Below are 16856 nucleotides of genomic sequence, written 5' to 3'. Positions count from 1 at the left end.
ATATTTTGTCAAGTTGCTCTTCGGTTTTTGATGATCAATAATGTTTAATAAAATTGATTTACTCCTGCGAATGAAAAAAAAACAAATATATAGACTTGAGAAATGTTAATGTATACAGGGTCTACAAATTTAAACTCCCCAAGCACAGATGCATGAATCCGCATATTCGACGTATCAAGAGACACGATACTGTCTTAATGGTGAGTACCTAGAACACAAAAAAATTGTCGAGGCACCACTTTCTCTTTTAAAAAAGATTGTCCCAACCATAAAAAAAACTTTGACCTTATTTATCTCTCATAATATTGTAAAAGATGCTATATTTATAAAATAGGCCTTCTTGAAATTTTTTATTAGTTGCATTTGATCACAGAGAGGTCTTATGGAAAATTTTCATATTTTAATTTAATAGCCACAAAAATAAAAATAAACATTTTCTTATGTGCATGATTTAAAGTAATTTAATCACTGATCCTGTACAGATACCAAGAGTATCCATGAGTACCGAAAGCTCATTGGTTGCTATTTAACTGTAAACGTAATGGTACTGACACGTTTGCACGATCAACACACATACGGCTGAGTACAAATCTGCACCAAATTGTGTATGCTGCATTTGGCTAAATCCCAACGAATCGAGATAAAGCCATTCGTTAAAATTTCGCTTTGGTGATATTTTTATTATTATATCTGTCATTGAGATCTATATTATGGATAAAAGCGCTGAAAGTTTTTTTTTTCAATTGAACGGAAAAATTAAAATTATAGTAGATTACAATATTTGCGCAGAATTGAGCAAACATGATATAACCAAATCGACCACTCATTCATTATTGGCCATCGCGAAAGCTGCTGTTCATCGACTCGAACTCAACCAATGGTAGATAGGCATAAAATAGTCATGATGGGGAAAGTCGAAGAAACTTTAATCAGACTAGCAATGATTACAGAGTTCAATAGGGGGAAATTTTACAGCAACCTCCCTTGCTCTTTCTCAATTCACTGGTGGGAAACTCTTGAAGGCTTTCTTGCATGGAAAAATCAAGTTTTTTCTACTGAGACCCTACCAATCGGAATAGGATATTAGAGAAACTCTCTTTGTAAAAATACTCCTACCTCAAACATAATTGCGACCTTTTCAAGGAGAATTTAGTACGTTTAAATTTTTATTTATTTGAGATCGTGCGAGTTTTGTTGCGCCTAAAACTAAAAGTATTTGCTTTAAATATGCAAAGGTCGCGCTACACGCAAGCTCTCTTCGAACCCACGGACTTGGGGTTGAAACATTCGAGATATATGGTATTACAGTACATATATATAGGTAAACTATATCTGCAGTCGCAGTGCTACAGCAGGATCGCACGCAACTTCCTAACATCGATCAGCAGATAATTTATAACACTGACCGATTTTTCTCATTCTCTTTCTACAACGAAACTTCATGTACGATGGTGAAAAAGATCCTAATGCATTGCTGTTTCTAGAATATCTTTAATACTTCTTTATACCTTATTTATAGGAACCTAAATTTTATTACAGTTTCAATAAAATGCGTACAAGACTGATATGTACGAAACGGAGGCTTTCAAGATCTGCAAAAGAAGATATAATATATTCAGTAGTTCAGTAAAAAAAAGACTATAACATAAGTGTCAAAATGAAAAATGGGGAGACGAGGCATGAGAGTTTAAGCAAAGAATTTATAAGCTACACTTGTGTGCTTGTAACATGAACTTTACCCATATTTTGATCATGTAAATATACTCATCTGAGAACTTTCACACTTGATCAGATAGGTGTATAGTTTTTAAAATATAAATCGTTTTTTACAAGTGTTAAATTTTAGTGTACGTTGTATTTTTATTTAAGCTCTTCGTTACTAAAATTCTTTAATTTATGAAAAGAAGAAAGATTTCATAGAGTGTCTCTGATGAATCTTACCGTGGTAAAACGTTCCAAGGATAGTTCCATAATTTTTCCTATCGTGATAGTCAGTTGCCTCTGAGATCTCAGGATCACTAGTATCAGAACGCTGGACTCTTTCGGCTTCAATTCGTACCAGAGAGATTTATATGCTGCTTCTCCTATCAATTTACTCTGAAATATTGTAAAATCCAGTAACTTTTCACACTGATTTCTAGACCGATCTGTGTAAGTGTTCGGACCTTGTTGGTGAGGTATTCACCAGCAAAGCAAAAAATGAAAGCCTCCGTAATGATGACACATATGAATCCAAAAAATTTGAATATGATCAACGTGTTTTCCATAGAACTGATAGACTGAAAAATTGAAAATCGTATAAATCGAAATGATCGCAGATAATATGTTTAATTTCGTGCTTTTTAATTTGCTGTAAAAGTATAGATTTCGCATGGCATTCGATAAGTTTTTTTGTAAAAAACGCGTTTACTAACCGTTATAATTACTAAGCCCAAAAAGCAGATTGTTAGAGTATTTATGACAAATTCCAGAAGGGCTATAAGGGTGAAGAGATTTTCCAGATTTTCTGCCATGGTGATAATTTGTTGATGCTTTCCGATTAAAGAATTAATTACAGTGAAGAACGATTGGTCGCTGTCAGAGGTAGATACAGCCGTCGACAATCTTTTTCGAATTATATCGATTTGACCACCTAGGTGAAGTATCTAAAAATTGCTATTCTTTAAAAAAGGGGGAATAATTGGATCGATTGTAGAATGATGAAATAAAAATAGATACGATCGCTAAAAGTAACGAGGTGAGAACCCCCACGACGGTGGCAGCTGCTATTTGGTGTGCAAACTGTACTGCTATGACGATTTCGTAAATTGGCGAGTGGCTGCTGTCAAATGGTAGCTCCATTTGCATGAGCAGCTGTTTTTCTCTCGAGGTAACATTGTCAGCTAGTTGATTATTCGAATTGAAAAGAATACTTGACGAGTAAAACAGAACCGATACGAAGGTAGTTAAAATCACAACTTTGACGAATTTGCCCGACGTAACTGAAGTTTCTCTCATTATATCCTTGGCCCATTCCGATTTTCTCGCAATCTGCTCGTTCCAATCCTGATTCATCGCCTCGAGAATTTCATAGAAAATTCTGCGGTATTCAATGGACCACGAAAATACACTATCAGTTCACACTTAAATCCTTCTTCCGTCTTTTCATTTTTTACGTCGAAAAAAGAATCTTTTCTTGTTTTCGAGCAAGACTTGACAAAAATATTGAAAAAGAAATCGAGCGTTCAATGATTTTTTTTAAAGAAAAAACAAGCATATAGAATAGTTTATTATACTTTTAAAAAAATTAGAATAATATCTCACCGACTATTTTTCCAGAGAATGATAAGTTTGAAATACATAAGTGTATAGGTGACGGTAACACTCAAGCCATCCATTAAATAAACAAGCTCATTGAAATTAAAATGCTTCATTACAAATCCATATTGGAAAATTTGAGCGATTCCCATTGAAATAACCCAGAACGATCTAAACCACAAACCATTTGGGGCATTCGGCCACAATCCTACGGATCGAAGTCCGATCTCGAGCCACACGTTGAAAGGTTTAAACTCGTCCATTATCAATTATAGCTTTGCAGTGTTTAGCCAAAAACATTCAACTCCAATACTATTTACCACCAATTGTACCTCGATATTAACGCATTGTTGTTATATAATATCAATTTCATACGCTTTTCACGCTCGGAGAAACTTGAAACGAGAGATTTTACAGACACTCCTTTGTACCGATTATTATATGAACGAAAAATAAGTGCTATAGTTCTTTTTGCGATAAATTGCAAAGTGAGACTGAAGGTTCGGTGGTCTTGGAAAAATGGGAAGTGCCTCTTGAGAGAAAAACTCCACCCTAAGACGATGCTTGACCAATCGTCGATCGGCATTATAAATTCTTGACAGTAATGAAGAAAGTATATAATAACAGGGTAGGGGGTAGAATTACCCTTGGATAATTGCTTCTTCTAGACGAAAGGGAAGTATGTTGCACTTTTAGCATTTAGATCGCGACTAAGTTTACGAGACAAACTTATTTATCTTAGAAATTCAAACGTCTCATCGTTCTCCCACCCCAGCATATTGCAAGCTCCCTCGATTATAACGGAACTTCGGTAAAAAAAATACAACTTTTTTTCTATTTCACGGCGAACCTTGGCAATGGGGAAACAATCTTTCACCGAGCATCTTTGGTGAAAAAAATCAATAATTTTTATTCAGTATAAAATTCTATTTTTTCTCTCTACGTTTTTATATAATTGTTGCTATTATGCTTTGCAGACGATAGGTGAATTGATCTACTGTACAATGTTAGTATCTACATCTTTCAAAATCAATTATAAATTGACCGATGAAAGTTTATGAGTTTACGCAGTGAAATTGATGGTGAGAGTTTTCAAGTTGAGAAAAAGGTTATTTACCTGAGCTTTTATTGACAGCATAGATGCTTATTGCTATTAAAGTAATTAGAGATAGAGGGGAAAGAATCAATATTACTGCCTTCAACTATCTTCCTTCTGTTTAGCTTCAGGTGTAATAATTAAAGTTTCAATATAAAATTACAATACAAAAGGAATGAAAGAACTTTGCTATATTGCAATCATCATTACAGCATTGCAATAATTAAACTTAATATACTGCTAATAATACTGATATATAAGACACCGAAAGTTTCATGATCTGAAAAAATAATTTATTTTTAATAATTAGGTTACTTTTTAGCGAAAATAAATATTGCTTACGGAGGTGAAGCGAGCGAAGGACAGATCCATAAATTTTCCGATGGTTAGACATAAGCTTTTCTGGGATCTCAATACCAGCAGTACCAGCATTCGACTTTCCTTGGCTTTTAAATTATACCATTCGGATTTGTATGCTGTGTCACCAAAACCGGAACTCTATAAGTTTATCAAGCATTAAAGTTTCGACTTTTAATGGAGAGAAAAAAGTATGTTCTTCTCTCTTACCTTATTATTGAGATATTCACCTGCATAGCAATAGATAAAGGCTTCCATAATTAACACACAATAATATGCTATTAATTTAACAACCACAACTGTTCCTTGGTTGGTGCGTAACGCCTATAATTTCAAATTAATTGTTAACAATAGAATGATTTTAACAGCAGTTTGTAATTTGGATACGAACAGCGGCTATGGCGAATCCAACAGAGCATATGATCAGTATGTTAAATAAGAAGTGCACTAGTAGAACGTATGTGAATAGGGCCTCTATGTCATCAGACATTGAAATAATCCTCTGGTGTTTGCTAATCAGAGATCTTATTTTCAGTCCAACAGATTCTGATTTTTCGCTCAAAGTGGAAATATTTTCTATGGCATGACTTATTATGTCTAACTGTCCACCAAGGTGAATTACCTGTGCAAGATCTTACGTTTACACTAATTATTATTGATAGAAGCAATTACCACAATAAAAGTTACATTTTCATAATATTAAAACAGTATTTTTGGCTGTTAACAAATATTGCTGTGTTATTATTTAAAAAATCAATTTCTTACTATGTGCGAAAAGGGAGATGAAAAGTTTACTCAAATTTACCAATGTCAGCACCAATGACATAATATTTCCGAATAATGTCGTGTCATAAAGTGTTATCCAGACATATTGAACAAGCAGAATGATTTTACGATTAGTAGATGAATTTACATCGAAAGGTAATGCCATTGCTATTATTAGCTGATCCTTTGAACTGGAAATTAAAAATCCTATTCCATAAATAATTAAGGATAATACGAAGCTAAACATGACTAGTCTTGTGCAGCGATAGCAAAGCAGAGCGTTTTTATTCATAATACAGGAAACCCAATCGAAATTGCTCGTTGCACAATCATTCCAATCTTCAGTTATTGTATTTATTATTCTTTGAAAAGTCCTAAATAAACAAAGAGCTGGTACAAACAGAATAGTACAATAGGGAAATATTTTATTATTATACGAAATAGAGCTCACCGACTTTTATACCATATAATGATTAGTTTCAAAAATCCACCAACGAAATTCAATGCAGTGCCAAAATCTTCCATAAATTCAAGTAGTTTTTTGATGCTAAAATGCATATAAAAGTAGTAAAATTCACTGGAAATTGTCAGAGTAAAAACAAATGCCCAAACGATTCTGAGACATATAGCATAATTATCATTAGGCCAGATTCCAGTTAAACGAAGACAAAAGGTATGGTAATGATTGATCGTTCTTCTCGACTTCAGCTTAATCGTACTCATTTCTGCAGTCTTGTACAAACGTTCGATTTAAATCCGATGAAAAGTTTTGTACAAATCGAGGGTAGAAATATTTTAAGTTACACTAGTTTCGATAATTAGCAAGTTCATCCATCGACGCTTAAATCGTGACTGAATGAGATTGTCGAGTTTTGAAAGTAGGAGGAGCAATAAGGAAAAACGCGGATCAATTACTGCATCGTTACAAATTTATTAGGTAGGGTGGAAAACTTACGGTTTCGTCGGCAATTATGAACTTTTTCTCCTGTATACTATTCTTTCATTCTGGTCTCGTGCAGAGGGTGCAGTAAATACCACCTAAATGAACATTGACTATTGATCTGCATAAAGCTTAAGGAAGACATGTAACAATAGGCTCTGAGAAATTTTACCGGAAGTGAAAAATAACGTGATATTCAGTAATATTTATATCTCATATATTTCTGGTAACATCTTTTAATATTTCTGAGATTATAATTTATTAAAACTCTTTAAAGGTAATGCAACCTTCAATCTTTTATTTTAACTATATTCCATTACAAATTTGAAGACAGTAAAAAACAAAGAAAATATTAATGTTGAACACTGACGTTTGCCTAGCTTTTAATACTGAAGACAATAGTAGTGCTCGATCATTATATCAACTATTCTAATAAAGAAAATGTATTTGTAGTATATATATCTTATAGAAATGATTCTAGGTAAGAAGAAGTCGGAGAATACTTAATTTATTGACTACTGATTTAACTAAATAATATTTCTACGGTGGTAAAGAATTTCATCACAAATTTTAGTACACTGCTAATAATACCGATATGTAAGACATTGATAGTTTCATGATCTGAAATCATATAAAGATATTTGTATAAAAAATAAACTTTTGCTTTTTTTTTAAGTAATAATTCTTACCGATGTGAATTGTTGTAAGGACAGATTTACAAATTTTCCAATAGTTAAATGTAGAGGTTTTTGTGATCTCATTATCAATAATATAAGCAGTCGACTGTCATTGACTTTTAAATTATACCATTCATACTCGTACACCATGTAGCTTATAGCGAAGCTCTATAATTTTATATAATATCACAAATTCTGAATATTTACTAATTTTATCCTTCATACCTTATTAATAAGATATTCTCCGGCATAACAATAGATAAAGGCTTCTAAGGTTACTGGAAAATAATATGATGCCAATTTCAGTAACATTCCTATTTCTTGATTGGTGCTTAGCGTCTGTAATGCCAAATTATTTATTAACACGAAGGGTCTTCCTTTTATCATTAATTTATAAATAGAATACGAACAACAGCTATGACGAATCCTAAACAGCAAATGATCAGTGTGCTCGATAAGAATTGCGCGAGTAGAATATAAGTGAATAGACTCTCTATATCAGCAGCCATTAAGATAACCTTTTGGTGTTTGCCGATCAAAGATCTTATTTTCATTCCAACAGATTTTGGTTTTTCGTTATTAATGGAAATGTTTTCTAATGCATGACTTATCATATCTAACTGCCCACCAATCTGAAATACCTATAAACAAATTTAACTGCATCCGTCAATGGCTAAGGCTTCTTCCAAGAAAAACCTTTACTTAGAAAATTTATAATTCTCATTATTGTTTATTGATTTTTCTATGATACTTTTTATAAAACCATACAGGTTTGCAGTTTAAAAAAAAGTAAATGAACGTTTCCCTCAAATTTACCAATGTTAGTACCAGAGTGATAATATTACCGATCCATGCAATGCCAAAGGTTAATAAATATATATATTGAAGAAACAGGACGATTTTATAATTTGACAATGATTTTACGTCAAAGGGAAATGACATTGTTATTATTAGCTGATAATCTTTTGAGCCGAATATAAAACAGCTGGTGCTGTAAGCAGTAATGGATAACGTAAACCACAAAAGAATGAATTTAGAGCAGCGATCGCAAAGTATCGCGTTTTTATTCATAATACTGGAGATCTGAGGCAAATTGCTCGATGCACATTCATTCCAATCTTTGGTTATTGTATTTATTATTCTGTGGAAAGTCCTATATAAACAAAGCAAATAATGAAAAAGTTCAGTACACAACTGTACAACATTTTTATAAATATTTTTTATTACATAGAAGGAAGAAGTACTTACTGACTCTTATAGCTAAAAATGATGATTTTTATGGAGCCTATCAGGAAACACATTGCAGTACCAAGGTTTTCCATAAATTCAGGTAGCTTATTAATACTAAAATGGTTATAAGTGTAATAAGATTCACTAATCAACGTTATCGATGCTAAAAGTAACCAGGTGAGTCTAAACCATATCGCGTTTGGATCATTGGGCCAATTTCCAGATAAACGAAGAAAAAATATTTGATATTTATTTAGCAATTTTTTCTCTTTAACCTTAATCATACTCATTTAAAAATACTAATAAATTTTTATTTTCAACCCGATAAATATATTTGTTCAAATCTCCCAGTGTATATCACAGATGAAATACAAAATAAACTAATTCGAGGGTATTAATTTCACGAGTAAATTATACTAGAAGTAACAATCAGCAAGATCATACATCGGCGATTGGATTGCAACTGACGGAGATTGTCAGGTTTAAAAAGTGGGAGGAGCAAATTGTAGAAGAGGCGTGGATGAGTCGATACTTTGTTATAAATTCATTGCTTAAGGTAGAAAACTTGTGATTTCGTCGGCAATTATGAACTTTTTTCTCCTGTACACTATTCTTTCAATCTAATCGTGCAGAGGGTGAGTAAATACCACTTAAATGATCATTGACAATTGACCTGCATAAAGCTTAAGGAAGACATGTAACAATATGCTTTGAGGAATTTTAGTGCAAGTGAAAAATACCGTGAGATTCAGTAATATTTATATCTCATATATTTCAGGTAACATCGTTTCATATTTCAGATTATAATATAATATAATGTTTTAAAGGTAGTTCAATTTTCAATCCTTTATTTTAACTATTAACGATTAAAAATTTGAAAACATTAGAAAATAAAGAAAATCATAAGGTTGAACGTTAAAGTTTGCTGATAGTTTTTAATAATGAAACGATAATAATTTAATGCTCCAGGATTAACCTTTTGCACTCGAGAGGTGATTCTCAAGCATCACTTTTCGAGGAATAAATAGTTATTTCGAGCACAAAGGGTTAAATCAAATATTCTAATAAGGAAATGTATTTTCAGTGCATATATCTTTTAAAAGTGATTGTGGGTATATAAGAAGAAGTGGGAGAATATTTGATTCATTAACTACTGGTTTGACTAAATACTATTTCTACAGTGATAAAGAATTTCGTTCCAATTTTAGTACACTGCTAATAATAGCGATATGTAAGATATTGATAGCTTCATGATCTGAAATCATATAAAGATATTGGTAAAAAATTAAAATTGTTTATTTAAAATAAATAAATCTTACTGATGTGAATTGTTGTAAGGTCAGGTTCATAAATTTTCCAACAGTTAGTTGTAAAGGTTTTTGTGATCTCATGATCAACACCATTAGCAATCGACACTCGCTGGTTTTTAAATTGTACCATTCATACTCGTATGCCATATAGCTTATGGCATTGCTCTATAGTTTTAAATAATATCAAATTCTGAATGTGTACTACAATTTGATCTCTCTTACCTTATTACTAAGATATTCGCCAATATAACAATATATAAAGGCTTCGAAGGTTGTTGGAAAATAATAAGATCCCATTTTAAGTAACATTCCTAATTCTTGATTAGTGCGTAAACCCTGTAGTAATAAATTAATTCTTAAGAATTAAAATATTTTGTGGCTGTAATATCAATTTCTATATTGAATACGAACAACAGCTATAACAAACCCTATACAGCAAATGATTAGTGAGCTACATAAGAATTGCACTAGTATGATATAAGTGAATGTCGCCTCGATGTCATTAGACATAGAAATAATTCTTTGGTGTTTCCCAATTAGAGACTTTATTTCAAATCTAACGAATTCTGAGTCTTCACTAAAATTAGACATATTTTTTAACGTTTGACTTATGACGTCGATCTGTCCGCCTATGTGTAATATCTGAAAGCAAAATTTGATTCATCATTAATTCAAGCGTTTTTCAAAAACAGCCTAAAATTAGAAAAATTGCAGAATGTTTCTTTGCTGTTTTGTAAACTTTTTTATATTATTTGCTGTAGTATATATTATAAGTTTTCGAGAGATAAATTAAAGCTTCACTCAAATTTACCAATGTTAGCATGAAGGTGGTAATATTTCCGAACCATGTAGCGGCACAAGTCGCTAAATAAATATATTGAGCTACCAGGACAATTTTATAATTTAACTGGTTATTTATGTCGAAGGGAAATACCATTGTTAATATTAGCTGATAATCTTTCGAACCGAAAATATAACAGCAGCAACCAAAAACAGTAACAGATAGCACGAAAAATACAATAATGGATTTCGTACAACGTTCGCAAAATATCGCATTTTTATTCATAATATTGTAAATCCATTCCAAATTTCTTGACACACATTCATTCCAATCTTCGATTATCATATTTACTATTCTTTTGACTTTCCTGTTTAAAGAAAGAAAGTGTAAAAAAGGAATAGCACAATTGTATATTTACAGTTTGGTGAATAATTTATTTTATATTATATGAATTAATACTCACCAATCATTACACCAAATAATGATAAGTTTTATCAAGCCAATCAGAAAGCACATAATAGTGGCGAGAGTTTCCATAAATTCGGGTAGCTTGTTTATGTTAAAATGTATATAAGCGTAGTAAAATTCATTGCTTAACATCAATGACAGCAAAAGTGTCCATGCGATTCTAAACCATATTGCATTAGGGTCATGAGGCCATATACCAGATAACCGGAGACAGAATATTTGAAAATCATTAAGCGTACTATTTTTCTCCTTCACCATAATCTTACTCATTTTTCAAAACTAGCAAATGTTTATATTAGATCCGATAAATAAGTTTATGCAAATTTCCTATTATATTTGAAGAATTCAATAAAGAGATAATTACATATATAGGTATAAATATTGCGAGTAAATTATACCTATACTAAAAGTAAAAAATAGCAAGCTCATCCCTCGACAGGTAAATCGCGACTGAGGGAAATTGTTGTTTAAAAAGTGGGAGGGGCAATTATAGGATTAGTGGGGATGACACAGTCGGCATGATTAAAAATTAATTACTTAGGGTAGAAAGCTTGTGTTTTCTTGGACAATTATAAACTTTATTTTTCTTGAATATATTATTCTTTCATTTTGATGCCGCGTAGAAGTTGCCCGGTGCAGTATAATTAACCTGCCTACATTAGCGATTGATCTGTTTGAAACTTTCAAAGGTTTCAAAACTGAAAGAAAAGAAAAAAGCAAGCAATAATTACTTCCAAGAGATCTCACGAATTCAAAAAAAAAAAATAATACAGGTATGTTACAATTTAGTTTTTACTGAATCTCCGCGTAGAAAACAACTCACCTATTCCAATCAAAATCTTGTGACATATTTAATGATAATTTAATTTAAGATTTAATAGTACTCAGAGTTTATTCAGGATCTGATCTTTTATATTAACCCTATTACTTTAAAGTATTAAAAAAAATGACGAAGCTAGCATATATATTTACCATTGACAGAGAGGTTTGCCTTGCCTTTAGTTTTAAAGTGAGCAGCATCTATTATGCTTTTTAAATTATATATTGTAGTAAAGAAAAAGAATTTTCAAGAAGTATCTGATCAAAGTGTCTAGAGAGATAAATAGAAGAAAGATGAACTTTACTTAATTTATTGACTATTAGTTTGTCTTTTCACTAAAACACTGCTTCTTAGGTGTTAAAGAATTATAGGTCAAATTTTAGTACATCGCTAGTAATACCGATATATAAGACATTGAAAGCTTCATGATCTGAAATAATGGATACATTCAAAATCAATTAGTTTCCATTCAGACAGGATAAACATTTCTTACAGATGTAAATTGTTCTAAGGACAAATCCGCAAATTTTCCAATAGTTAGACGTAGAGATTTTTGGGATCTCATGATCAGCATCATTAGCATTCTGCTCTCCCTCGTCTTTAAATTGTACCATTCACTTTCGTAGACCGTATAGCTGACAGTGAAACTCTACAATTTTAGAATAACATCAAAATCTTCACTTTATCCGAATTTAATTTTTTTTCTCTTACCTTGGTACTAAGATATTCGCCGGCATAGCAATAGATAAAAAATTCTACGGTCATTGCGACATAATATGACGCCAATTTAAGTAACATTCCTATTTCTTGATTGGTTCTTAACGTCTGCAATGCCAAATTAGTGATTAAAAAGAGGGATTCACTTTTTATTATTAATTTATCAATTGAATACGAACAACAGCTAAGACAAATCCTATAGAGCAAATGATCATTGTACTGGATAAAACTTGTACTAGTAGAATGTAAGTGAAGAGACTTTCAATATCGTTAGACATTGAAATAATTCTTTGGTGTTTTTCAATCAGAGATCTTATTTTCAATTTAACTGATTCCGATTTTTCGCTTAAAGTGGGAATATTTTCTATTGCATGACTCATCACATCTAATTGTCCACATACGTGCAATACCTATACAAAATTTTAGTATCATCTGTTTAATAGAGGAATTCACTACCAAAATGGCTTAAGATTGAAAAGTTAAGGCAAATAATTTATTTCGCTGTTTATACAATATACTGTAGCGAAAAAAGAGTATAGTTGTAAAAGAAAAAAATATTTTTTATGTTTCATATTAATTTTAAGTCTGAAAAATATGGTACAAATTAGTAATATGTAGTGATCTCTTACTCCCTCTTTCCTAACAAATAAATTCTCTTTTCAATGTTTAATACTTTTTAAAAAATTAATCTTTTCATGTGATTTTGAAATAAAAATTAGCGTTTTACTCAAGGAAGGTTATGTTAAAAGTAAGCCAATTTTGGCCAATAAGGTCGAACATAATTTAAATAAGGTTTCTTATAGCTTTCTTTAGCGTAAATTCATAAGTGATGCAGAGAATCTATATTTTACTGGAATCTGCATATGAAAAAAAAAAATGAGGAAAAATACCATTTTTGATATAAAAATTTAAAACATTTGTACATTCGATCTTTTTGATTTGTTATTCATGACGTTTGTGTAAATAATAGGCTTTTTCTCACATAAGTTCAGTATACTGAAAAGTATACAAAAAATTGTATTTTGTTATAATATTGTTTCGAATGATCTCTTAATTTTTTCCAGGATACGGGAAAAACAGATTTCACTTCGCGATTCTAAGGTAAAAAGACTATAAGAAATCTTATTTGGTTGTGGCTCCATCCTTAGCCCAAAATTGACGAATGCTTAACATCCCTCTTTACCAATGATAACATAAGTGTAATTATATTTCCGATCCATGTAACGCCAAAAGTTGTCAAACAAATAAATTGTGCAAACAGGACAATCTTGTAATTTGACGGGTCATTTATGTCGAAAGGAAATGCCATTGTTATAATTAGTTGGGATTCTTTTGAATTGAAAATGAAACAGCTGCTGCCGTAAACAGTAACGGAAAACGCGAACCACAAAAGAATGAATTTGGCGCAGCGATCGCATAGTATCGCGTTTTTAATCATAATATTGGAGACCCAATCCAAGTTGCTCGATGTGCACTCATTCCAATCTTCGGTTATCGTACATATTAATCTTTGAAAAGTCCTATAAAAATAAGGCGGGTAATGAAAAAAGATCAGTATGGTTTTATAATATTTTGACGAATGACATTTGATGTATTACATAAAAAGAAGAACATACCGACTATGAAACGTAAAAATTATAATTTTCGTCAAGCCTATCATAAAACACATTGCAGTGCCGATATTTTCCATAAATTCGGGTAGCTTATTGACACTAAAGTGCATATAAGTATAATAAAATTCACTGATCACAGTCGTTGAGAGCAAAAGTATCCAGGTGACTCTGAACAATATGGCTTTCGGGTCATTGGGCCAATTTCCGGACAGGCGGAGTAAAAATATCTGATAATTATTTAGCGTACGTTTCTCTTTCATTCTGATCGTACACATTTCACAAACTTACAAATGTTTATCTTAAACCCAATATGTACTTTTGTACAAATCTTTCAATACTGTAGCAATTAATTAAAAATGTAAAAGTTATGATACAAATATGATGAGTAAATTAATAAATACTAGAATTAATAGTCAGCAGGCTCATCCCTCGACGGGTAAATCGCGACTGAAGGGGATTTTTGCGATTGAAAAGTGGGGGAAGGAATGGTAACAGAGGCGTGGATCTGTCGACATGGTTACAAATTCATTACTTAGGGCAGAACACTCGACAATTATAAACTTTATTTTTCTTGAATATATTATTCTTTCGTTTTTGTATCGCACATAGAGGGTGTAGTATAATTAACCTGCCTGCACGGTAGATACATTTGCTTGAAAGTTTCAAAGTTTTCAAAACTGAAAGAAAGTAGAAATGGGGAGCACTAATCCCCTCCAAAAGATCTACCAGCTAAAAAAAATGCATGGGACATTTCAGTTTACACCGAATCTTCGTGTGGAAATGAACTCATCCACTAACAGTGAATTAATTTAATTTATGTTTGATTGTAATTTAATTTAAGTTTTAAAGATACTCACAGTTTGTTCAAGCTTTGATCATTTATTTGACAATGTTATGTTAAAGTTTTAGTTTTAGTTTTAAAGTTAGCTGTTGCTACTATGTTCTTTAAATTAAATCTTCTAATGAAGAAAATGTAGTTTGAAAGGACGTACTTCATAAAAGTGATTATAGATAAGTAGAAGAAATATGATCATTATTTAATTTATTGACTACTGGCTTGACTTTTTACTAAAGTCACTGCTTTTTAACTATTAGAGATTTGCAAGAGGCAAGTATCAATACATTGCTAATAATACTGATATGTAAGACATTGATAGCTTCATGATCTGAAATGATAGATGCTTGTAAAATCATTAAATTTTCTGTGAATCGGAATATATAATTCTTACAGATGTAAATCGTTCTAAGGACAGATTCACAAATTTTCCAATAGTTAGACGTAGAGGTTTCTGAGATCTCATGATCAATAATATTAACATGCGACTGTCGCTGGTTTTTAAATTGTACCATTGATAATCGTAAATCATGTAACCTATAGCAAAGCTCTAAAATTTGATTAAAAACTTATTTTTCAACTTTTTAAAATATTTTCTCTCACCTTACTAGAAAGGTATTCACCAGCGTAGCAGTAGACAAAAGCTTCCATGGTCATTACACAATAATATCCTGAAAAACGAAGGAACATCTCTGATGCATTATTCGTTACAACAGCCTGTAATGTCAAATTAATTGTTAATAAAAAATTTTTATTACAGATTATTGGTGAAGAATGAAATTTTGTTACGAACAACAGCTATGACAAATCCTACGCAACAAATGATCAACGTATTCGCAAAAAATTGTAACAATAAGACATAAGTGAATAGAGTCTCAATGTCATCCGATATGGAAATAATTCTCTGATGCTTGCCAATCAAAGATTTTATTGTCAATCCAACGGATTCAGATGTTTTACAACTAGTTGGAATATTTTCCGTTATTTGCTTTATGATTTCTATTTGTCCATCGATGTGAAAAATCTGCGTAAAATTTCACGCTGTTTGAATTCTTGATAAAACTCACATTAAAAGTAAGTAATAAAATTTTACTTAAATTTACCAATGTTAGCAAAAGTGACATAATATTGGCAGTAACCATGGTCACATAAACTAGCATGAAAATATATTGAACAATCAGGACTATTTCATAATTTGGCGATGAAATTGCATCAAAGGGTAATACCATTTTTACCAGAAGTTGAGGCTCTTCGGATTCCTTCGTGCTAAAAATTAAATAGCTGCTAAGCCCATAAATACTCACAGATACTCCAAAGCTGATGAATAAAGACTTTGTAAAGCGTAGACAGGTCGATGCCCTTTTTGTCATAATATTCAAAATCCAATTCAAATTACACGACGAACATTCCTTCCAGTCATCAGCTATAGCATTTATTATTCTCCGAAAGGTCCTGCATGAAATAGAAACTGATTGGAAAATTTTTCATTGGATAAATTTAGCAAATTGCCTGTATTAAAAATTTTGCCAAAGTCTCACCGGCGATAGTGCCATAAAATGAAGAGCTTCAGCAAGCCAATCATATAATTCATAGCAACACTGAGAACCTCTATAGAATCAGGCAAATTCTTCGAGTTAAAATTTGTGTACAAATAATAAAACTCACTGATTACTGTCAGCGAAAGTGAAAGTGTCCAAAATAATCTAATCCATATCGTATAAGGCTCCTTCGTCCAAACCCCAATTAAGCAAAGGCTAAATTTTTGCCAATTATTTAACGTGCTCTGCTCTTCATAAGCACTGGTACTCATTTTTTACGAAACACCGGAATTTTTCAATCGTAGATATTATTGAATTAAAACGTAAACAAACTATTATGAATTTTTAATAAATTTAATAATTGACAGGTTTTGCTGCCAGTGTTTCATTCGCGACTGTGGAAAATTGACTA

The 16856-nt window shown here is 31.6% G+C and overlaps 4 protein-coding genes across 4 annotated transcripts; all 4 read right to left on the bottom strand.

Annotated features, from left to right (window-relative positions):
- Positions 1-1541: 1541 nt before the first annotated feature.
- On the bottom strand, positions 1542-3433 carry LOC136782653 (odorant receptor 10-like). Its single transcript, XM_066742248.1, has 6 exons — positions 3304-3433; positions 2719-3079; positions 2415-2645; positions 2166-2279; positions 1942-2097; positions 1542-1592 (listed from the first exon to the last, which is right to left on the bottom strand). Exons 1-6 carry the CDS (start codon positions 3411-3413, stop codon positions 1542-1544), a joined length of 1023 nt encoding a protein of 340 aa, XP_066598345.1. The 5' UTR covers positions 3414-3433.
- A 1121-nt stretch (positions 3434-4554) lies between these two features.
- On the bottom strand, positions 4555-5717 carry LOC136782654 (odorant receptor 85b-like). Its single transcript, XM_066742249.1, has 5 exons — positions 5556-5717; positions 5142-5372; positions 4961-5074; positions 4736-4891; positions 4555-4673 (listed from the first exon to the last, which is right to left on the bottom strand). The coding sequence occupies exons 1-5, from the start codon at positions 5679-5681 to the stop codon at positions 4623-4625; spliced, it is 678 nt and encodes a 225-aa protein (XP_066598346.1). The 5' UTR covers positions 5682-5717; the 3' UTR covers positions 4555-4622.
- A 1272-nt stretch (positions 5718-6989) lies between these two features.
- LOC136782527 (uncharacterized) lies at positions 6990-16825 on the bottom strand. The gene is made up of 13 exons (XM_066742014.1): positions 16445-16825; positions 16010-16358; positions 15700-15930; positions 15510-15623; positions 12638-12868; positions 12453-12566; positions 12235-12390; positions 12128-12171; positions 7949-8123; positions 7543-7773; positions 7358-7471; positions 7145-7300; positions 6990-7076 (listed from the first exon to the last, which is right to left on the bottom strand). Exons 1-13 carry the CDS (start codon positions 16714-16716, stop codon positions 7026-7028), a joined length of 2238 nt encoding a protein of 745 aa, XP_066598111.1. The 5' UTR covers positions 16717-16825; the 3' UTR covers positions 6990-7025.
- LOC136782652 (odorant receptor 13a-like) lies at positions 9146-11350 on the bottom strand. Its single transcript, XM_066742247.1, has 6 exons — positions 10917-11350; positions 10484-10820; positions 10084-10314; positions 9895-10008; positions 9682-9837; positions 9146-9617 (listed from the first exon to the last, which is right to left on the bottom strand). The coding sequence occupies exons 1-6, from the start codon at positions 11189-11191 to the stop codon at positions 9567-9569; spliced, it is 1164 nt and encodes a 387-aa protein (XP_066598344.1). The 5' UTR covers positions 11192-11350; the 3' UTR covers positions 9146-9566.
- Positions 16826-16856: the final 31 nt, after the last annotated feature.

This window comes from Prorops nasuta, unplaced genomic scaffold, assembly GCF_024137725.1.
Source record: "Prorops nasuta isolate Cenicafe-Biocafe unplaced genomic scaffold, Cenicafe_Pnas_1.2 PNAS00027, whole genome shotgun sequence".
Lineage (NCBI taxonomy): Eukaryota > Metazoa > Arthropoda > Insecta > Hymenoptera > Bethylidae > Prorops > Prorops nasuta.
This window is presented reverse-complemented; position numbering and strand designations above follow the sequence as displayed.